This window comes from Triturus cristatus, chromosome 9, assembly GCF_964204655.1.
Source record: "Triturus cristatus chromosome 9, aTriCri1.1, whole genome shotgun sequence".
NCBI classification, from domain to species: Eukaryota; Metazoa; Chordata; class Amphibia; order Caudata; family Salamandridae; genus Triturus; species Triturus cristatus.
The window spans coordinates 413,146,381-413,169,847 of NC_140592.1; the positions used below are offsets into that span (position 1 = coordinate 413,146,381).

The 23,467-nt window shown below is 43.1% G+C and overlaps 1 protein-coding gene across 1 annotated transcript in view; it reads left to right on the forward strand.

Annotated features, from left to right (window-relative positions):
- Nucleotides 1-23,231, forward strand: part of LOC146798062 (olfactomedin-4-like) — a 29,960-nt gene extending 6,729 nt beyond the window's left edge. Inside the window, exons 2-5 of the mRNA XM_085625285.1 lie at nt 4,832-4,984; nt 11,112-11,324; nt 15,662-15,812; nt 22,051-23,231. Coding sequence (XP_085481411.1) covers nt 4,832-4,984; nt 11,112-11,324; nt 15,662-15,812; nt 22,051-22,889 — 1,356 coding nt within the window. The 3' untranslated portion in view covers nt 22,890-23,231. The remainder of the gene's footprint in view (nt 1-4,831; nt 4,985-11,111; nt 11,325-15,661; nt 15,813-22,050) is intronic.
- The last annotated feature ends 236 nt before the right edge of the window (nt 23,232-23,467 follow it).

Here is a 23,467-nt window from a genome sequence, read left to right on the forward strand (position 1 = left end):
ACGGGAAGATGAGCTGCCTTTGGTGAGGTTCCCCTGGGTTACCTGTGATATTCGCTATCTGGGAGTTCACCTGACTCACACAGCTCTGCAATTCTTAAATCTCAACATTTGAAAAGCGGTGAAGGGAATACGAGCCTCAATCAGGTTCTGGAAGGAATTACCTTTGTCCTTTATGGGCAGATTCCCAATAGTGAAAATTATACTACGGTGCTGTCTCTACACCGTGCAGAATTCTTTTTATGTGATCCCCAGGCATTATTTTAGTACACTAGGCAGTTTGATGGTAAACCTCCTTTGGGGTTCTGGGCGTACAAGGGTTGGACTTGCTACTTTACAGGGAACATGGAGTCAGAGGGGGCTTGAGGTTCCCTGCCTGAAGTTTTACTCATGGCAGCCCAGCTGTAGCATGCGGTATATTGGTTGGATGAAGATGATAACTGGGAAAAGCGTCTCTTATTGGGCACCTTTGATGGGAGGCCTTTGCCGGCTCGTCTGATGTCTAGATCCTGAGTCCCCTCATTGTTTCCTTATATTTAGGCTGTCCGGTTTTAGGTTTAAACCTATACTAACTGATAAAACCCCACTGAAAGAGAAATAGCCCTCACCAGTGAAAACATATAAACACTGATAAAACACCTGCACAACCACAAACTATATGCAATTCAAAGAAAGGAAAAAGAGAGTGAAAGAGTCATTTTCTTTCTTCCTGAAGGGGCCAACACAATGTAACTTTGTTATACAAGCTAGCAGTAAGAAGTCTGGGCTAGCATTATTCTGCTTGAGTTTTATTGTTTAGGGATGCCACTAAATATTGTTTTGTGGTCTTTGGTCTAAAGATGCAGGTTTTAGAAGCATGTTTTAGGGCTTGTTTAATTATTGTATAAACTGTAGAGAATCAGGAAATAGCTAAATCATATTTGATATTTTGGCTGCGTTTGGCTCTTTCACTGATAGGTAAAATAGCTAGTTTCACAAGAATCTCTCCTAATATGTGTCATCACATTTACCCAAAGAGAATGGGTAAAAACCCTTAATACATCAGCTCCCACTTTCTAGTGAGTCAGTATTGATAGTAGGCGAATTGTCAACACCTCAGTCATTAAACATTCAATGCAAGGTATAGTGACAAGTATATGTTAAAAGAGTGCTATCACCAAGCATCTGGGAAAGTGGTTAAAACATGACACAAGACTTTTAGAAAACATGGCCACTGTGTCACTTGGAATGCTCTGCAAAAAAGGTTCTTTCCAAGTTCAATAAAGATTGGAGTGATATTGTTTGTATTTGCATTGATTCAGCTACGTATATGAAAAAGTTTTGTGATGACCTGTCAAAATTGATACCTGAGCTGAAGTGCTTCCCTTTAAGAGATCCTTGCCACTTGTTAGATGGTATGCTGAAAGCATCCTTACAATCTTCAGAGTTAATGAGTAATACTATTGACTTTTTAGTCCATTCCAGTGCACTGTTTTCTTATGCACAAGAACTAAAACGTAAATATTTATCATTTTGTGCTTTGTGTGGCATCAAAGAAAGAGTCATCCCAACTGTGTCCCTTAGCTGATGGTTCTCAGTCCAAGAGGCTATGAATGCTATATTATCCACGTGGAAACTGTTTACAGAATGTTTGCTGAGTGAGGATGCTAAAGGCAAGAAATGTGAGGACCTTTGGTCACATATTGATAGTGATGTGAAAAAGTATACTTTACTGCATTCTTAGATTTTTACAGGAAAACATAACTGCTGTAGTGAACATAATAAAAAAAAACTAAAGTCGGAAAACACCCTTGTCTGCCAAGTGTTCAGCATAATTGGTGTAGATGTGAAACATCTCCTTGAGAGTAGGCTGGGTGACACCCTTAGTGACTTTGCACTGCAACATGTAACAGTGCTGGCCGCTTGGTAAGCAAAGCGATAGTGAAGAGCAATTCAGGAACTTTTATTTTACAATGTATGAGAAATCACTTGCAATGATGCATAGAAATGTCCCTTCACCACCAATGGCATTTGAAGTCAATGAAACCTCACTGTGGTACCACTTTGATAACTCTGATGGCATAAGCGCCCAGATCAGCGCAAATGTTGCAGAACCAGCCCTGAGAATCGCAATCTTCATGTGAACCAGTATTGGCATGGAAAGCTATGTCAGTGGCCAGAGTTAACAAATTGTGTACTGGCTGTTTTGGTGTTGCCCATCTCAAGTGCCAATGTTGAGAGGGCCTTTTCACAGAAGTTTACATGGGAAGGAAAGATCGAGCATACATGACCAACGACTCACTGAAGAAGTATTGTATGGTGTACTACAATAGGTTTAATTTTCAAAAATCTATTTGGACCTCATTTACACTATACTTACACTGTCTATATACCATGCTCTATCAGTGCAGAAAGCAAGCAATAATAAAAGCAAAACATTCTATAAACACCGGAAAAACACTGTTTCTGTAGTTTTTAATAGGGGTGGGCGGAATTTGCGGAAGCCACTTTCGCAAATTATCGCGAAAATGTTAAAAATCTCCGCAAACAAGCGGAAATATTGCGAAGATGCGGAATTTTTTTTCCCGCCCGTTCGCGATATTTTCTGCATGGTTGCGGGTTGCTAACTTACCCCTGCAGTTGCTCGCGGGCGCGGCCTTCTTGTTTTCAGTTGTCTCGCGGTGCATGATCGCGAGAAGAAAGACGTGATCGCGCGACGCATGACGTCACTGCGGACGCGAACTGTCGCGAGACAGCGCAAATGGCTAAAACAATACAACATCTCATGGAGAACGCGACCGGATCGGGAAAACTTGTTGGCGAACGCGGGGATTCAGGTAAGGCGATCGCGCGAGAGTGTATTATTTTACAGCGCGAGCAAGAACCAAATTATCGCAAAGCTGCGGAATGTGGAAATTTTGACATTTCTGCGCTCTCCGCGGAACGCGGAAATGCCAAATTATCGCAAATTTCGCGAACGGAACGGAAATTTTGCCCAGGCCTAGTTTTTAATGGCGCGACAATGTGAAACCACTGATAACTACTATTTTTTGAGGTATTGAACTCACTTGAAAACACTGAAAAAACCCCACCAGAATCTACCAAAAATAGAAACTGAATACAGGAAAGCCTACTTATATTATACGGCATGTTGCAACTATCTGGGAAAGTGGTGTTAAGCAACTCATCCAGCTGGCTCCCTATGCACTGGATATGCCTCTCAGGGCGGTGCGGCCCTTCTCCTGCATCGCTGAGTCCATGTCGGTGCAAAGTTGGAGGGATGGAGGTTGCAATCTAATGGGAGACCTATAAGCTGACCACTGTTTTATTACTCAAGCAGATGCGACGGCTTCCTTTGATTTGGGTAATGGGCAATATCACTAATATATGAAAATTTCAAGCATTGCCCGGGAGGTGTGGCTGTCTTTTCCTGCAGAGCCTCCCAAGTCTAATGTGTTGATAGTCATGTTAAATATCGCCCAGGGAAGCCGATTAATATCCCACCTTTATCAGGCCCTGTGAGATGACCTGCCACGGGCGGTGATTTCTATGGAAACGAAATAGACACCCTGTTGAACGAACCGTTGTCGGCTAAAGAATGAGTGAAGGTCCATGAAGGGGTCCAAACAGTCAGCTGTATGGGTGCTTCAAAGTCCTCCAATTTAACTTTGTCCATCAGACCTACCTTGCTCCACAGACACTACATGTAATCTATCCTGCCAACCCAGAGGAGTAGAGGAGTGCCCACGTTGAAGAGCCCAAAGGGCAGATTTTATCCATATGGTGTGGACTTGCCTATACTTGACCACCGATTGGCAGTAAATACTTGCCCCCTTCACGAGGCCTCAGGGTGGGATATCCCAATGGAGATTACACAAGTGTTGCTCGGATTGCTTCCATTCCCGGCGAAAAAGAAAATGAGCAGGAAGTTTGTTACTTTGGGTCTTGTGTTGGAGAAGAGGCGTATTACCATCACATGGCTTAGTCCTACACCCTACACCTATAGCATGGTTGAGAGGTGACTGTGAGTGGGTAACTGCTGAGGAGGTGCGGATGTGGGAAGAGATAAAAAACTTGAGGATGATTTGACTGCCTGGTCGTCAATGCTGTCTGAGCTGAGGGAGCCGGGGGAGGAGCCTGTGTCTGAAGGAGAAGCTGACGAGTTGCCACCTCTCCCCCCCCCCCCCCCCCGGGGTGAATACAGGAAAAAAACAGAGGTGGGAGAAGGCTATGAAATCTGAGGGTAACCAGAAATTGCTTACAATGTTTTGCTTCTTTCTTTATTATGCTGGTCTAATACGAAAGCAGGTTAAGGGAGTTAAGTAGATGATGCACAGATTATGTTACTCCCGTATAGTTAAATTGTTTTTGGGGTAGGACATATGTCTTTTTGACTACTACATTGAGCTTTAGCCCTGTCTCTGAGAAAACTGTACCTTTGAACAAGTAATGTCATTTGCTTTATTTATATCTGTGTGGACAGGGTGAGGGGGATGCAGGGAGTTACAGATGGACTCCTTATGATATGCACTGTCTATGTGATACCCCTATATGCCAATAAAGTTATTTAAAAAAGTATATGGCATAAGTATTACCAAATACTTCATGAATTCACAGGTGTACAATACTCCCTTTGCAACTAACTTGTCAGAATCAAATTTTTTAACAAACCACATCCTCATGTTTTTTAAGGACTACGTTTCACGATAAGCACAAATCAAAATCGTATGACTTTGTCAAAGCTTGGGTCTGTTTGTCCTAAACCCGCCGGACGCAACAAGCGGTCTTTGGAATCGTGACCTGAAAGGAGCCAACAAGTCTAACATCTGCTTACATTTTTTTCTCTCTGCTACAGGATGGACAGAATGTCAGCGGTTCATTAGATGACAGTGGAAGCTGCCTCTGCAAGGTGATACTCCCAGATAACACCTTCCCAATGCATCGAATGGAGTCCCTGGAGTTCACAGCGTACCATCTGAACGTCAGCGTCCAACAGGAGCTCTCAAAGGTGAGAAAAATGCCCCCGCCACCCTGCTGGAACCAAATTTGTGCTGCTCCATCAGTGAGAGGGACAAAATGGCTGCCGCCTAATTGTAATATTTAGTAAACCATCATTATTCATATCAATTTTCGAGACAAATACAAATGTAGTTCATTTGCCTCAGGTACCACATTTGCTGATTTTCATATCAAAGTAGTTTTTATTTAACAGAGGGACATATGTCCGAACACATTTTCCCATAGACACAGAATGGGTAAAACCCTTTAATACATCTGGCCCAGTGTCTGCTAAGTGACTCTTTATGCTTATTAAATATCATATTGCAAGGTAGCCCTAGATCAAAGAGCAGAAACTTCAGGGGAGTGAACAAAATAGCTGCCTTCCTTTGATACAGTCATTGGCAAACCTAAAAGGTCTAAGCTTGCGGGTCCTACTGGCTCTGTCAATTGCTTTTAATAGTGCAGTACAGGGCTGGCACTCAGCTAAGAATCATCAAAATAAAGAAAAATACAAAGGTGCGATGGTGGCTGCGTCATTCCACGGACGGGCACTTGTGTCAGAATTCATGAATGTGCCAGCAGAATGATGCAGGCACCATTTGCTTTCATTCTTTATTTACACATCCATGATGGCAGATGTTCCTTTGATTGGTAAATAAAAACAAATATATTTTTTAGACAAAATAGCCTATTTAAAAAAAGACTGAGTGTTGGGGGGCATTCATCCCCTAAAAGAGGAGTGGGAGGGGGCATTAAGGGGGAAGCAGCACATGGATGGTGGGGGCAGAGAAGTACAAGAGGGAGAGAACAAATAAGAAGCACACAGATGAGAGAGAGAAACACACACATTGGAGTGTTTTGCAGGGTGAGAGAATCGCATGGAGGAGAGCAAGTAACACAGAATTGGAGGGAGGAAAATCACAGAAGGGAGACAGTTGGAAACGGATACACTTTTGGAGTGCTTCAGCAAAAAGAAACAAGAGAGCAATGTGTGGGGTGAAAAGCAGCCGGATGAGAGAGAGAGAGAAATATGAAGGGGGAAGAGAGAAGCACATGAGGGAGACAAACGGAAAAAACATGCACCCCAATGGAGTGCTTAAGCAAAAAGAAAGGAAAATCTGTTTCCTAAAGGTGATCAGTGGAAGGATACATATAAAGAGGCTCTGCTGCAGGAGAAGGGCAAACTCTGAATTAACAAGGAAAACCACTAAATTGCAAGCAAGCGACAGTGACAATAAAGCCAACCAATGGTAAGCAATGGATGGGCTTTAAGCCCGCAGGAAGATCTTGGTAAGTTGATAGTAGGTCTTGTGCAATAAGACAACTTGCACTGTTTGTTAGGTGTGACCTAAAAAAGAGTTGTCCTTTGTACATTGGCCACTCCTCCTCATCATGACCTCCCAATCTTTGATAATAGTCACTCCGCCCCATATTGGTCATCACCAAGTCTTCTGCACTTGTCACTGTGCCTCATGTGGGTCAACCAGGGTTGAATATAAGTGTGTATGCCGGACACTAGTCATTCAGTGTTACATACTAGTCACTATACCTCAAAGTTCTCTTCCAATCATGTATGACTCCTCATTAGTCAACAACACTTGTACTGGCCACTCTGCCTAACACTGGTCAACCAGTCTGGTACAGTGGCCACTCAACCTCATATTGGTCACCCAATCATTTAATCTGGTCACTCTGACTCCTACCGGTCCAACAGGCTTGAATATTGGTTACTTATCTCACTGATAACTCAGTCTCATACTCACCCTCTTGCCCTGTACGTTACTCACCTCAAACTGGCAAGCCTGGCTTATACTAGTCGCACAACCTTAAACTGTTTTGAATGACGCGTACGTGCTCATCGCCGCTGATCAATGTACTTCTTCTATGGCACATTCCATGATTATATGATATTATTACTATTACATTTTGTGCAGTATGAGTTTATTTGGTGTTCCTTTTTAAAAAAAATAATCCTTGAGATCCTACGTTATATTATTTTCATTGTCATGTAAACCATGTATTTCTGAATGGGAAGCAGTACTAATAATAATAATATGGACAGTGGGTTTTGCTTTTATACAGTGCTTGTAAACAAACACAAATCTATACTGTCACATGCACGCTGACATACATCTATGAGGAAAAGCAAGAAAGTTGCAGGTTTTCATGCAAATATCAACACGGATTCAGATACTTATGCAGACGTACAGCACATAGAAGTACCCATAGGCATAGATAAGACACATATAGGCAACATAAAGGGAAGACTTATACACTACCAGCTAACATGCACATGTTTTTACCTTGAAAGTGACCCCATGTCAGGTATGATACTTGTTACTGCCAGACCTAGACATTGACCAAAAGCATTTTGCATGTGGAGTTATTTAAGTCCATATCCGCAATGGTGGAATTTAAACTTAGGTTCGCTAAAAAAGTTAGATCTAGCTGAAGTCACCACACATGCCAGAGGCCACATCTCAGCTATGCGGTACAAAAGGGGGTGGTGATGGATGGAGCATCAGAACCAATCAAACACTCACACCCAGTCAACAGATCTGGGTTTGATCCATCACCGTTCTTTAGCCCACTCTGCCTCCCCAGTTCAGAGTCCAGTGGCAAAGTGAGCAAGGGACTCACGTCTGAGCATACCCTGCCAACTTATGGCGAACAAAGCGGTACAAAAGGGGGTGGTGATGGACGGAGCATCAGAACCAATCAAACACTCACACATCTCAGCTATGTTAATACACAAACAAAAAAGAAAACACGTTTGCTCTAATTCTGAGTCATCTGCACACCTAAATTCAACATTGTGGTGAAAATGCTTGTTAAATGAGCATAAGTTCATGTTATTTACTCCCACTACGTGAATTCAAACTCAAAAAGGGATTTGATCATGCATAATGTTAGCAAAGCGAAGAAGCGAACTGCCTTTTAAAGCACGATGGTTGCTAAGCCTCTTGCTCTACCAAGGGAATAGGGGGCACTTCCACCAATGGCACCCTATTGCCTTTCTTCCTTCTACAACATGATTGACAGGAGTGAATGCCACAAGCAGCAGTCACATGGGCTGACTGGAAATACTGAAGGGGTTTGAAAGAAGATATGACCCGTCAAGTGTGTTACACTGTTATAGAAGGGCTCACCATTTACTGCCATTTGTAGGACCAAGGAAACAAAGAAATATGCAGAAGCCCCTAGACTGACTGAGGTCTGCTCTTCTATTAGGAGGTTAGGTTTCGAGGTGCGTTTGAAATATTAGAGCAGAACAGCTAGAAATGAGCACAGAGGTTACTTTGGGCTTTTAAAAATGGTTACCCCCTCCCATCCTTAAAATGAGTTAGTACTCAAACACCCTTCAAGATCTTAACAGGCACAGGTTACTTTCTGGTTATCATAGGATATTGCTGACAAATTAAAGGCTATGGTCATGATTTAGAGTTTCGCAGACAGATACTCCATCCCATCTGCCTGGTTACAAGTGCATTCGGATATAATCAGGGTCACTAGAATTATGTGGCAGGAAATGACCAAATTATGCTGCAGGGTTGATTAAATTATATGGCAAGAAAAGGCAGATTATGAAGCATATTGAGGCATTCTTTGTGATAGTTTTACTTCAAGTTTCAAGTTTCAAAACTTTATTCGGATTAATAATAATCCATAAAAGCACAAAATACAGTAAACAATACAAATACACAATATAAGGATAAAAACAACAATCCATGCAAACTTTAAGACATAGTTAATCTGGCACGAACCACAGTTTTTAAAAAGGAGCTCATACGAAAAACAAGTTCATGATCATCCAAGGACAATATCATCGAAAATGCAAGATCCAGGCTGATTGGTTTCAATTTTTTAAAATACGGGGTTAAAAACCATTTAATATATTTAATATAAAATTTGCAAAAGAATAAAAAATGTAAAATTGTTTGGTCACTCCGACAATCACAGGGACATGGCTCGGCAAATTGATCATTGTAGTTCCATAACGGAAAACTGAGAGCATATTTGATAGTGACTGCCCTAAGGCGGAATATAAGGCCTCGCTCCCAGTGGCTCATTGGAAGAGTTAAATAACTAGGTTTGGGATAAGTTAAAAGATTGCGACCTAGATATCTAGATACACTAGGTTTCATAGACTCTCTCGCAACCCTTTCATTACTGAACAACGTATAAAGAGCTTGTTTAAGTTCAGACTTGGGTGGTAGCTGGGTAGTGGTAGGATTAAAAAAAAAAATTTGAAAATTCACACTACGAAGGATACTCAGCACCCCAGAGAGCCAAGGAATGGCAATGCCTCTATCACAACGTAAACAATCCTCAATGATGTCCCTAGTCAATTTGGCGGCAGGGTTTTTCCAAATCGCCAGCCAAAAAAGAGCAGGGCGGGCGCGAATAAAGTCCCCTATAAAATGCAACCCCAATTCCTTATGGCATATATAGTGGGGAGAGGAAATGGGGGCGCAAAGGACCTTCCTGCAGAATCTATTTTCCTCAGCAAGTATGTGTGAACAACTGGCGGTTCCCCAGACCTCAGCTCCATAAGTAGCAACCGGGAAGCAGTGGGCCTTATATATTTTTAAGGTAGCAACCAGCACGACGGTCTTTTTGGGGCGGGGGAGGCTCAGGATTGAGTTAATGGCCTTTGAGAACCAACCCCTGGAGTGGGCAATATGCCCACTCCAGGAGTTGTTCGCAGCAAAGACCACTCCCAAATACGGGAAACTACTAGTAGACCCCAGTCTTTCTGTCCCCACTGTAATGCCACCCATATGTCATTTCCTCGGACCATAGGACATAACAAAAGATTTTTTTAAATTGGTCTTTAAGTCCAAGGAGTCCATATGAAACCATTCACTAGAATGCGTAATGCAATAGTTTTACTTCATTATTTCCTCAGTTTTTCAGTCAGTCATGTATAACTGTATTTCGATTACAAGGATCTTAAAAAGTCCACAGCACAAAACTAGGTTAGAACAATATAAAGATAAAAGTTTTAAAAACATTCTAAAAAAGCACAAGGCTACCACAAAATAAAAAATAAAAAATAAAAAAATAGATAAACAATTCATACAATACATTTAAAATGCTGGGTCCATAGTGCATACCAATATTTCACCAAGCCAAAACTACTACCCTGCGTGTGTCAGTAAGCAAAGTTTTCATCACCTCAAGGTAGTGTCCAGGGCCTACAAATCTACACAATGGGATAATTCAGTTTCCCCTCAAAGATTTGTATTGGGGACACAAAATAACAGGTGCACAATGGATTCTGAACAGGTTTTGCAGGATGAGCATAAGTCATCACTGGAGACATTACCGCACCGCTTGCTCCAAAATAATTTGGTGGGTAAGGTCTTATAACGGAATTGTATAAATAATTTATGTGCAAAGGGGGGAACAATTTCATCAATAGTGACCTCATAGCTTGGAACTTCATTTTTACATGTTAACACTCCCTCGGTAAAGGTTTCACCTACTTTGTACTGTTTTACACCCTTATACAGCAAGGAGTGATCAGCCAAACTTTGTGAAGGGCCTTGGTTTGCGCAGTAACATGTCCACTGTGCTTTTAGTCATTTTTGATCCGTTTGGGCTCAAAACAATTTTTTTGTTAAATCTGCAGATTATGCAGCAGATGCTGAATTATACAGCAAATGTGACTAATCCATAATTATGCGGTAAAACTCCACAGACTTGTAAAATTGCAGTGGTCCGGGACATAATGCACGTGTAATAAGGTGGACAGGATATCCGTCACATTTGTGAAGGAGTACAAACTCTAAATCAGACCCTATGAACTGATTGCTGATATGTGGCAGTCATGAGCAGAATGAACAACAGCTCATGCGGTTCCCATGCTGTCTGTGTTGCCGCTTAACAATCTTGAGGTGATAATATTTTACAGTAGATATCATGTTCACCCCATGAGTAGCACGGCAATTAACAAAACATGGGGGGGGGGGCGGTTATAGATGAAATATAGATCTCTGTAAATATTCAAAGAACTATATCCTTTCTTGTGACATACTTTCCGAGTTCTTGATTACTAATAGGGTTTCCATGCACTAGATTGTGCCTTCTCTCTCATTTATGTGACCTGTCCCATATTTTTGCATCTATAGATACAGAGCTACCGGGGCACCTTTAACTTGTACCTGCAGCGGCTCCAGAACCTGACCCGCAGGGTGGAGGTGATGGAGTTGGGTGGTGTCTCATACACTGAGCTGGACTTCGAGATGCTGAAGGTCGAAATGCGGGAGATGGAGTCACTTGTGACACAGCTGAGGGCGTCCATGGATGGCAGCAACGTCATTGTGGAGACACTCTACACCGAGGTACTGTACGCTTTTCATCTTTTTTCTATTCAAGGTACAATTTCCGTGGTCTACCAACTATGTATCGTATCATAATGTTGGCAATCTCACTAAAAAACTGGAAATCATCCTTCATGCGGGAGGACTCCTATGACTTCCACCAGTGCGTAGAGGGCACAACGAACAGGTGGGCTTTTTTAGAGGACCTTAGAGGGCACTTAGGGCTGAAGCACAAAGACTGAGGAGGAGGAAGGTTCTTTCCAACAAGCAAGTATTTACACAGAGTCCCTGTCATCCTGGGGAAACAGCCTTTACCACGAAGCATTTCCCACGCATTACATTTACAATGATACACTTACCTTGTAAACGTCTTCACAACGGGTAATGCTTCAACGACCATCTTCACGACGCAAGCAACGTCATCACGGAACAACGTCATCCTAATCCGAAAAAAAGCATCAGTCCGTTTTCAGTGTCGGCGGAGACCTGCAGAAAAAGGAAAAAAAAGAAGAAAGGGGGCTTGGGGGGGTCTCCCCCCAAAAAAAAGAAAAAGCGGAGTAAAGGTAAAAGCGAGGTAACGGCAAAGCGTGGAAAACACATTCCGTTGTAACGCATGCGTGGTAAAGGCATGCGTTGCAACGGAATGCGTAGTAACGACATATATTCGTCATCCTGTGCATCAATTCTGTGGCAACTTCAAAACATGGTGAAAATCTCTTACAACCATACATCACAACACAACAACTAAAACTCTAAACTCAGTTCATCATGACATCCCATAAAAATGACTTCATGCAAGCTGGTTATCAGGCAAATGTAGCACCACGTTAAAACTGCACGGCTTAGTGTTAAAAGTTATTCAAGTCAAATCACTCATCGTCTGGGTCTGGCGACTGGAAACAGGTGATCTTCAGTAGTGGACCTGAAGAGATGCCTTTCTACTAGATGACACTGGCATCATTTTGGGAATTTTGTGTCATGCTTGTGACAAACAATTCTCCAGAATTGAATGCAAAAATATAGCATTAAATGATGGTTTTGCATTTCACGTAATTACGTAAAGCTATGTTTATTTTTCTTGAAATTTCACGTGATTACGTGAAAGCAAATTATATGAATTTCACCCTTCCCTACCCCTTAAGGGACCTCTGTTAACTAGTATTAATCAGAATAGACAGCATGGATCTCCCCCAGGGTTAGAGAGTCACATGACCATGGTACCAAGGGGGCTGAAAGGAGACAAGGGCAATAATCAATAAGTCCTTATGGTACAATGTGAGACTGCTTTCTAGTTAATTCATCCCTGCCCCACTGCCAGACTTCCCAAGTGAACTACCTGATCCAGAATGCACTGCTGCTGATAATCTGAATAATCAGTAGAATCGTCACAGAAAGTTTGATAAATCCCACTGGAGAATGACAGGAAGCTGACTCAAGCACATGTGAGAGGAGACAGAGGGATCCTTAAGGGATAGCGGCATTGGATCTGGAATGGACTGTGTCAAAATCGGATAGGTCAGGGGAGAGGTACAAAGTGGACAAGAACAAGAACCAAAGGAGATGTCCGAATGAAGGATGGAGTCTGGAGTGTAAGGAAGGAACTGAAACAAGGGCAGTGTAAAGTTTAAATAAATAAGCAGTCAAGGCTGCAAAGCAGGAGCAGATCTAGACAACATAGGCAGGCTCAGCAACTTTAATCTTGTACTAGGTGAGATACTGAGAAGCTACCCTTCTGTAGTTGTGCCTTTTCCTAGGCCTTTCCCTGGTGGCTAATTGCTGTCATGTGCTCTGCTTGGCCCTGTGAGAGATGGTGGGGCACCTCCAGAGAGGCCTCACTAGATAGGCAGAGTTTCCTTGCTAGAAGCTTCTAGCTCCTTCTATCTTGTCTGTTTGTCGGTGCTCCCTGTTGTATGCATTGCCATCCCCGAAATGACTACAGTCTCAAGGCATGCATCCACACTGCTGCAGTCTCTTGATACCAACACTTCCCTGTGACCAGGCTGTGCGGGTCAGTGGGTAAGCACTGTCTGCAGTCAATGGGGTGAGAGGTTTGTTGGTAGGATGGGTACAATGGGGCTCAGTCCCAACAACTATCCACGTCTCACAGACCATTCCACGATATGCACCAATTTGGTCATCGTAACTTAGTACGACAACTTATTACAACAACTTGCTGAAAATCTTAAGACCACTCTATTAAATTCCAAGAGTCAGGTTCTTTGACCAACTCAGAACTTTGCTATAGGATGTGCTCCAAATTCAATTGTGTGCAAGCAACTCCCCTTTCTTAGCCTTGAAAGCACTTCCTATCAACCACCCCAAGGCACCCTAGGGTGCACATCTATATTTAATCAAGTGCTATTGCTTGCTATGGGGACAAACTTTATATATGATGTTCATGTTTAGCTTAATCATCATGATTGTTTCACCAACTATGATTCTTGTAAACCATCCCACTTACACTGAACTTTGTTTCTATAAAGAGGCCTTCTGTTGGAAGAGCTACAAACACACACATAAAAGAAATATAATAGCTACCCATTCTTACCTATGTGGACTGCACCCCTCCACTACATCCAACTACTGACAATGCTTCAGAATCACAATCTATCCAAATCTATTGTTCCTCTTCCACCATAAAAGTATTGTTGCGCCTCACCAATAGTCTTCTGCTGGGTGGTAAAGCCATTAATTCCAGTCACAGGTTTCTGATGCTTCTCAAGCCCAGATGTCTTCCAGCCTGAACTGGGGGCAATTCAGGTATCTGTTCCAGAAGTGTCCAACATAGGTCCACATGTAAAAGATGCCCTTCAGATTCTGGTGATACCCACTAACTATGCAATAATTTGCTCTTAGATCAATTGCAAGGGATATTATATTATGTGGAAATCATGAAAATAGGACATGGAACACTTCCTCCTGGACCTGTGTTGGACAAACTTGAGTTTATCTATCTAATTTCTCTTTGTTATTGCTACAAGTCTTATTTTATGCCTCAGCTTGTAACATGACCATTACAAGGAGACTTTCGCACAGTCTGATTTTAATCTCAGAATGCTGACGTTCACCTTTATGATATTTCGAAGAACATCAAGGCTTCCTTCTTTACGGACTAAGGGCCTGATTTCGTGTTTGGTGATCCTGGAGTTGGCCGCCACACCACCACCCCGCTCCAGGACCACCAAACTGCAGCACAAACCACCCACCCGCCAGATTCAGAGTATTTTAGTGGTCTGGGGGGCGGGAAGTGTGGCTTTCCATCTGTGGTGCAGTTTAAAGTCTCATATGTTAGCCTTAAACTGCACCACCGCAGGACCGCCAGTGCACGTTCCAGCATGGCATGGACTGTTACGCCCATGCCATGCAGGAATGGGGTGCATGCACACAGGGGGCTCAACATGTGCCCCCCTGCATGCTCCCACGTGCAAAGGGCCAAGAGGGGGCCCTGTAGGGCCTACTTTCCTCACAGCCAGCAGTTTCATGGAGTAAGAACCTCCATGAGACAGCTGGTGGTGAGGAAAGTCGCAATATGATTGGCGTTGCTGCAGGGCACCACCAAGCATATTGCAGCCTCAAGACTGCCACGCCACCACCAGGGATCTTTGCTCCCTGACAGTTTCAGCAGTCCCACGGTGGTCCGACTGCCCAAGTTGTAATTTGGCCGTTGGACCGCCGGTGCAGCAGTGGCCAGACCGCCACCGATGTGCCACCGCAGATTTGGCGATCCAAGGACACCCAAACTTGAAATGAGACCATAATTCAGTACCAACAGGCTGAATATTGTACCTGGTATGAGAGCTCACTCTGTTCAGACATGGTTGCCACCCACATATATGGCAATTCATTTTCCTGGAAATGCCTGTAGTTCGCACAAGGCAGACTCTGGGACACTCCTCATTAGGAATGCATGCCACTGCTGATCTCACCCCATAACCTACTGAACTTTGTACTAATATTAAATTCCTATCTTTACCTAGCAAAGACACCACCCATACTCATCTTTGCAAGCTACAAGTGGTCCCCTTGAAAAATGGCAGTCTGCGATGTTCAATCTTAAAGCTGTGTGTACACACTCACTCTAGCTACCTCCTCCATTCATCACCCCTACATTTATTAATTCAATTACCTCATGAAATGAATGCAGTTTTCCATGTAACTTCTCTAAAGCCCATTGAATCCTTTTCGGGCATCGAAAGACCTGTGGAAATTTGTATTAATAGATACAAAAGTTTTTATGAATAAATGCAAAGATTTTATGAGTACAGACAAAAATACATTTGGTTGCACCATTGGCACCCCACCACAAAATGGATTGCTTTAGTCTCTTGTGATGCCATTTAAATTTTCTTTTCGTACAGATAAAAAACATCTCCTTGATGGTGAATCAGCTGGAATCTTACGACAAAAACAATGTGCTAGCAGTGCGGCGTGACATTATGGCCCTGCGGAAGCGGCTCCAGGACTGCGAGACAAACCAAGGGAAGCCCACTCCTTCAACTCCCACCTACGGTGAGTAATGAGACTGCTTTTTAATCCTACTGTAGAGTTACCTACCATATTAACCCGTTAAGTGCGGCCATCAGCGCACTCCCTCACCAATGCGTCTGTCAGCCATTGACCGACACTGGGAGGGTTAAAAAGGCCCCTCTGGTGCTTTGCATTAGAGGGTTTACTTTTTTTTATGCAGCTTGGGCTGCTCAGGAAGAGCTTCCCAAGCAGCCTGTCTGTTTTTTTTGTTTGTAATGATGATCAGTGCACAGGGCATAAATTCTTAAAGTGAAAGTAAAATGAGCAGTGCTCGAGGCAATATCTCAGCCGCGAGTATTGATTCTCTTGGGAGAAGTATCGTAGGAAAGGTGAATATCTCCCCTTTCTAGAGGTACCTCCCCCCAGTGTATCCTTGCTTGGGTTTCAGCACATGAGATCGATCCCCAAACAGGGAGCCACCCATTAGCCTTCAGGGATAGGTGGAGTGGCCCCTTAGGCAAGGGCTTGTGCTCCCCCAAAACCCACCTCAAAAATAAATATCAGTCTTTCTGCCTACTTTTTGCTATATAAAAATAGGCTTGGGGTCTGCCTACCAAGACATGGCCATGTCCCCAACCCAAATGGATAAGGCAACAGTCTTTCTGCCCCACCAGGGGAGCAGATTGGGGTAATTATCCCCAATATGCACCCCTGGGGCAGGCAGAAAGCGCACTAGACATCAGGTTATTTTTTTAAAATAAAAATATAGAGGTGGGGTTGCCCACAATGGGCATGGCCATGCCACCACCAAAAACAAAAAAGCCAGACAGTCTTTCTGCCCTACTGGGGGCAGATGGGGCTAATTACCCCGCCTAGGTATCAGGGATTTTTTAAAGTAAAAATATAGGAGTGGAAGCTGCCCACTAGAGCATGGCCATGTTCCAACCCTCCAATCGACAGGACAGCACTCTTTCTGCTCCCCCGGGGGATGGATGGGGTGATTACCCCCAATCTGCACCCCTGGGGGTTCAGAGAGCCCAATAGACACCAGGTTATATATTTTAAATAAAATATATTGTTGGGGCTGTTCACAACGGGCTTGGCCATTTCCCACAGCAGCAGAAACATGAGCCTTCCAAATGAAGTCTAGAGTGTAAGAAAGAAAAATGCCCTCTAAATCATATGCTAGTACGGGTTCCTACAAATTTAGAGTTTTACCAAGAAAAACAGTTCTCCTAAACTCCAAATCTTGTGCCCATTTATGAAATACATAGGTTTCCTTGATACCGTTTTTCCACTCTAAATATTTCACCATATGAATTGGTCTATACTCAGTACAATGAAAAACCTTTGTATGGTGCAGGTCAGTTGTTGTCTCTGGGTACCTTGGGTTCTCGGAGAACCTACAAACCCTATATACCCCCGCAACAAGAAGGATCTAGCGGACATAATGGTACATTACTTTTGTAAATCGACCATCATGACAAAAGGTTACAGATGAAAACAATGTAACAAATACCCATTTTTCCTACTCATTTTCAATATTTCTATATTTCTACAGTTAGTTTCATTGAGCAAATATTGAAGGATCTACATGTGACCCCTTGCTGAATTTAAAATTGTGTCTACTTTTCCGAAATCTATATCTTTCCTGTATCACTTAGCAGTTTTACATTGGTTTCCACCACAAACTGGAAGTAGGTTGAGAGCACAAAATATTGGAAAAATTAGCTACCTCTTTGAAAAATGCAAAAACTGTAGTAATAAATGTGTGTTTTTCTACATCTCTGCATATTCCTGAAAGCTGGGAAGATGGTGACTTTAGCACAGCACTTAAATCCAGGGCACTTTTTGCTATATTTCCCCCAAAAATCAAAATGTGGCTATATTTTACCTATTTTCTCCCCCCCACCCCAGGGAATCCACACACCCTGGTTACCTTTAGAATCCCCAAAATCTTGGCAAAAAGGACACACGTTTGGTGTGGATACCCTCTGTGTAAAAAGATAATTATGGAGCCCTAAGCTCAAACTACCCCAAATAGCCAAGAAACGGGTAGGGGGCAGCAGTTAAGGGGTTAACCCCCTAGTCAGCAGAGTAGGCAAATTCAACCTTGTCTTCACCATCCCTGCTCTTCAAAAAGTGAGATATGCCAGTGCATCTCAATCCTGTCATGTGGCAACATTTGGTTATTCACTCAGTACTGGCTCCCTCTAAACAGATGGGAATGGGCAGTCATATTCTTCTGTACCTCAGCCTTTCCAGTACTAAGACTCACACATAAATTGCAGTCAAGCAAACGCAAAACTGTTCAGCAGCACCCAATTGCTTTTCCAGTTGCTTAGCCGGCATATATAATTCGGAAAACGAACCATACTGCACTCCCTGTACAGTTAACCTACACATATAGCTGTCACTGTACCTCTCTACTAGCCTGCCGCTGCAAACTCCCCGCCTCTCCCATCAATACAGTACATTGCCCCTATTCATATATACTCAATGCAAATACTACACACTCCCAGTCACACACTAACAGGTTACAAAGTAAGCGCTTCAACATCCTAAATAGGGGTAGTAAACGCTATTCAAATGCTACAATGTAATATAATACAAACACGATTCCATTCAATTTCTCTCCACCTGCCACAAAGTATCAGCTCCACCATGGAATCAACCCTCGTGCACCACCATCTCCCGTAAAATAATGTGGTCAATTAAACAGCTTTGCAAATGGCTGTTTCATCGTGACAAGCAGATACCTGCAAATTGTTCTTGTCCCCAGTTTATCTACGATTTCCCCTAACCAGGCAAGGCTATATCAGACATGTTTCCAAAGATATACAAATATTTTTTTACCTTAATTTCTCTAAAACTCCTGAACAGATTTACACCAGATGACAAAATGCACCATTTGCAAACCAAGATCTAGCTTCCTGCAAAATGTGGTGTAATTCTGTTGAGTAGTTTTTGTGATAGTGCTACTTAAAGAAGTCTATGGAAAATGCATGGGATTTTATGTTTTGGGGTAGTCCTCCCCCCCCCCGCCCCACTCAACAAATCACCTTTAAACTTTCTGTGCACTATCAAGGCAAAAAGGCACTTTGTTGGAAAGTTTTGTGAAGTTTCGTCAAACAGTGCTAAAGTTATAAAGATATATAAAGGGCCAGTACAAAAAGTCAAAAGATGGCGCCGTGTGCAACAAATTAGATTTAAAATAAAATGTGTCGCTTGCTAGGGTTGAGGGAGCGTTTGGAGAACAAGGGGCCAGATGTACCAATGTTAAAAATAAAGGTTTTGCGAATGCAAAAACCTTTTTGGTCAACTCAATTTTTTGATTCAGAAATAGGTTTACAAAGTATTACTGCATAGCAATTTGGAAGGAGTGTTAGGGGTAATTGTTCCGAATAGTGATTTGGTCACCTATGTATAAATGGTTTGCAAACAAGCAGTGCTAAATGCAAGACATGCGAAGTTTATTGGCTTATATACTAGTTGCAATACACACGAGAAATTTCTTTTTATAAACAAATCAGGTTAATTCCTTATACAAAATGAAAGTCAAACAGTGATATTTTAACCTTTCCTTATTTTGTGATATTTCTCCCAAAAACACGCACATCCAAGCAGGCGAACAGACCCACATAAGCAGACACTCACACAAAAGAATCAGGTGGGATTAAAGCCCTTTTAACCTCCCATTTTCTCATTGTGCTGTAACTGGGCTGCCTCGATTCCTTGCAACACAGCATGACGGCGAACACTGGGATATCATGCAAACGAGCCCATGCTGAATAGTTCAGCGGAGGCTCAGCTCAGGGCTTTAACCCGTTCCCCGCTCATGACGGAACCACTCCGTCATGAGCCACGGGGGCCGTGTGCTCATGACGGAGTGGTTCCTTCATGCCGCGGCCGTTGGCGGCTGCTCCTCCCACGCGGCGCTAATTCCCCGCCTGTGCGGGCGATTAGCGCAAGTGGGTGGAGTCATGACGGAACCACGCCGTCATGAGCACAGCTCACCCGTGACTCATGACGTCATGGTTCCGTCATGAGCACAGCGGCGCAGTCAAGCCCCCAAACCCCCCCAGTGCTGCGGCGGAATTCACGCCGCAGCGAAGGGGTTAAAAGTGATTTGGCTAAAGACACAGGCGACTGCCACTAAAGGCCAATGCGCATACCCTCCATGATTACCGGTACTCTCCATGGCTGTGGAGAAGTGCCGGTACTCAGGGTGATAAAAATAAGAAGTGCCGGTACTCAGTACCGGTGAGTACCGGCCCATTTAAAGCACTGTTGCAAACTATTAATCAGTAACGGACTATCAAATGGGGTGATACTGATTCCCGAAGGGGAAAGTTTGTCTTTGTACCTCCTTCTCCTAGCAAATCAGGGTGCAGGCTCAGGGGGAGTAGGTTGTGGGGGCCTCTCCTCTCTGAAGTATTCCCCTAAGGAAGATGGGCTTCTTTTGAGAAAAAATATTTACTGTTTTGAGATGCAATCATCTGTGTGACTGTAGCCAATCACAAGAGGTCACAAATTGCAAACTGCCGAATGAATACCAGTTAGGTAGAGCGAGGCCTAGCAGAGATGCTTATGGAATTGATCCTCCAGGTAGGGATATAGATCATGACTGTCCTAGAACTGCTGCCCAGGTGGATGGTCGCAGGTACGTTGTGGGAGGCGGAGACATCAAAAGAGAAGTTGTTCCCAAGACTGTATCATAATACATGTAAAAGATGCGAAGTCACTCATTGATGTATGGACAATGATTCTGTCTAATGATAATACTGATGAATGTAATATAAATTAATAAAATATGTTTACAAAAAAAAACAAAAAATGAATATCAGTTAGGTAGGTCATTCCACACCCCCTTCAATTCATTATTTTGTGAAGTGGCCTATTCGTATACATTTTGTTCTGCAAAATAAAATAGTGGTTGAAAAATGTCAATATGCAATTGGCGACTGCTGTTTGTGACCGCTTTCATAGTACATTTGGCCCAAAAGCTTCTTAAATGTTCCTGCTTCAGCAACGTGAAATCTCATAAAGTGAGGCATTAAGCAAGGAATGAACATATCCTAGAAGTAAACAGCAAAGTTTAGGCCATTTACTAGGTTCTGAACAATAGTTTTAGCTTATGCATAGCTATGCATGAACCTGTGCGAAACGTACAGCCACATATGCACATAGAAAGAGCACATTGATAAGCCTTCAACAGTTTTTAGGCAACAGAGATTGAGAGGCATATTTACAAGGAAGTGGCGAAGCGTGACGTTAGGATAACGACACGCTCCATCACTTTAGAAACACAGGGCTGCACCACATTTACAAGAAAATGGTGCAGCCCTGCATTTCCCCCTGAGCTGGCGCTAAATTTAGCTGCCCAGCGCCAACACAGGCACCCTTGCACCATAGTGCACAGGTGCTGGCGTTGAGGGGAGTAATTGTTTATGTGCAGGAAGGTGACACTTCCTGCACATAAACAAGCTTTAAATGGTGTTTTGTAACGTCTATGTGTGCTGCTGAATGCAGCACACATAGAAGTTGCAAGATATAATTTTTTTTTAATGATTGATTATGTGCTGGAAGGGACACCATCCTGCACATAAACAATCAATGGCGTTTTTCAGTTTCCATGTATGCTGCGCAATGCAGCACACATAGAAACAGCAAATGTTGCGCCTGTTTAAGACCAGGTTTTCCCTATCAGATTTCAAGGCACCAATTCTAGGACTCCACTGCGTCAAATCCTTACGCCTGCCTCATAGCAGGCGTAAGGGTGATGCAGTGCTATAACCATAGCCCTCCCCCCTGCATTGCTGGAGTTGCGTCACGTTTCCGACACAACTCCAGCAATGCTCATTTTAGCCCTAACAGATACGTCAGTAATACTGACGTATCTGTCATTCCTTGCGACATGATGCGTCATACAGGAAATATGATGCATCCATCGTGCCGCAACGAGGGCGCAGTGAAAACTGTTGCATCGCTGTTTTCACACAGCGATGCAACAGTTTTCATAAATAAGGCCCCTGGTTTTTAAAGTAAGTATGCATTACATGTTACACGATTTAACTTAACACAATGTTGTGTCTCACCAGTTCACAGTAATAAATAACATTAGGGAAATCTTTAATGTACAAACCATGCAGACAAACATTAATCTAGGGATGATTTTAAATCTTACTTTACATACCATGAACTGCCATAGCACACCATAAAAGCAGAAGGTCACACCACACCATGCTGAATTTATTTCCTTGTTTGTCCCCTACAACAGGTTCCTGCAATCATGGTGGATTAACAAATGTCAGCAAACCCTTTGTGGTGCAGCTCAACTGGAGAGGTTTCGGCTTTAAATATGGTGGCTGGGGTAAGGACTCCTACACTGAGGCTCCTAATAAGGACATGTACTGGGTGGCCCCATTGAACGGAGATGCGCGTTTGATGGAATCCTTCCGCCGTTACCAGTCCTATGACGACCTCCTCCTGTACAAAAGTCCTACAGACAAGTCACTTCCCAGATTACTCTATGGCAGCACGTATGACTACAACAGCTGCGGTCAGGGTGGTGGCATGATTGCCTTTAACAATTCCCTTTACTACAACTGCTACAACAGCAGGGACATGTGTAAGTTGAATCTGGAAACCAGTGCAGTGGAGCGCAAGACCTTGGTCAATGCTGCGTTCAACAACCGTTTCTCCTATGCTGCAGTCACCTGGCAGGATATTGACTTTGCGGCCGATGAAGAAGGCCCCTGGGTCCTTTACTCCACAGAGGAAAGTGCAGGAAATATTATCATCGGAAAGCTGAACTCATCCTTGTTTGTGGAGAACAGCTGGACCACCACTCAGTATAAACCTGGGGTGACCAATGCCTTTATGATCTGTGGAGTTCTTTATGCTACCAGGCCGGTGAACACCAGACGGGAGGAGATATTCTACATGTATGACACCAAGACCAGCAAAGAAGGGAAAATGAGCATAATGCTTGACAAGATGATGGAGACAGTGCAGAGCCTGAGCTACAACCCCAACGACCAAAAGCTTTATATGTACAATGACGGCTATCAGGTTACTTATGACACCAACTTCTCCCCGGATACTACCCCTAACTAAGGAACCCGTTATGAGCCCCAATTTAATATCATTGAGACAAAACAGCATGTTTTAGCCCCATCAAGCTAAGAGATCCATAGTAATCCTGTGGATCCAGTGTGTTTCACCGGGACACTTCAACTGCGGAAAATAACAGGAAATACCAGACCAGTTCCTGCAGGAAACCCTAAGACTGCTGAACGAATTTTGCTGCACAGTGCAGCTTTTGCCACTGTAATATACCAAATAATTGTCTAATCTCCTACAGATTATCTCTCATTCCTTCAAAGTGTGAAATGGTACAGAGTGAATTAGCCTATGCTTGATCACAACACACCAGCAATAAAGTTAGATTTTTATATATGTTGCCTTTATAGTGCTTTTTATGTTTTTTGAAATTTTGGAGTGCATCCTAAAGAGTTATTTGGAATATGCCCCTGAACAAATAGAAAGAACCTAAATGAATATGGCTTGTTACGCAGACCCATCTACAAAATGTTACCCCGCCTGCATGGCAGGAGCAGATTTGGTAGATAAAAAGGTCATCATGGGTTATCAGCCATTTTATCTGTGTCACATATGTTAGTCATGGCTAAGGA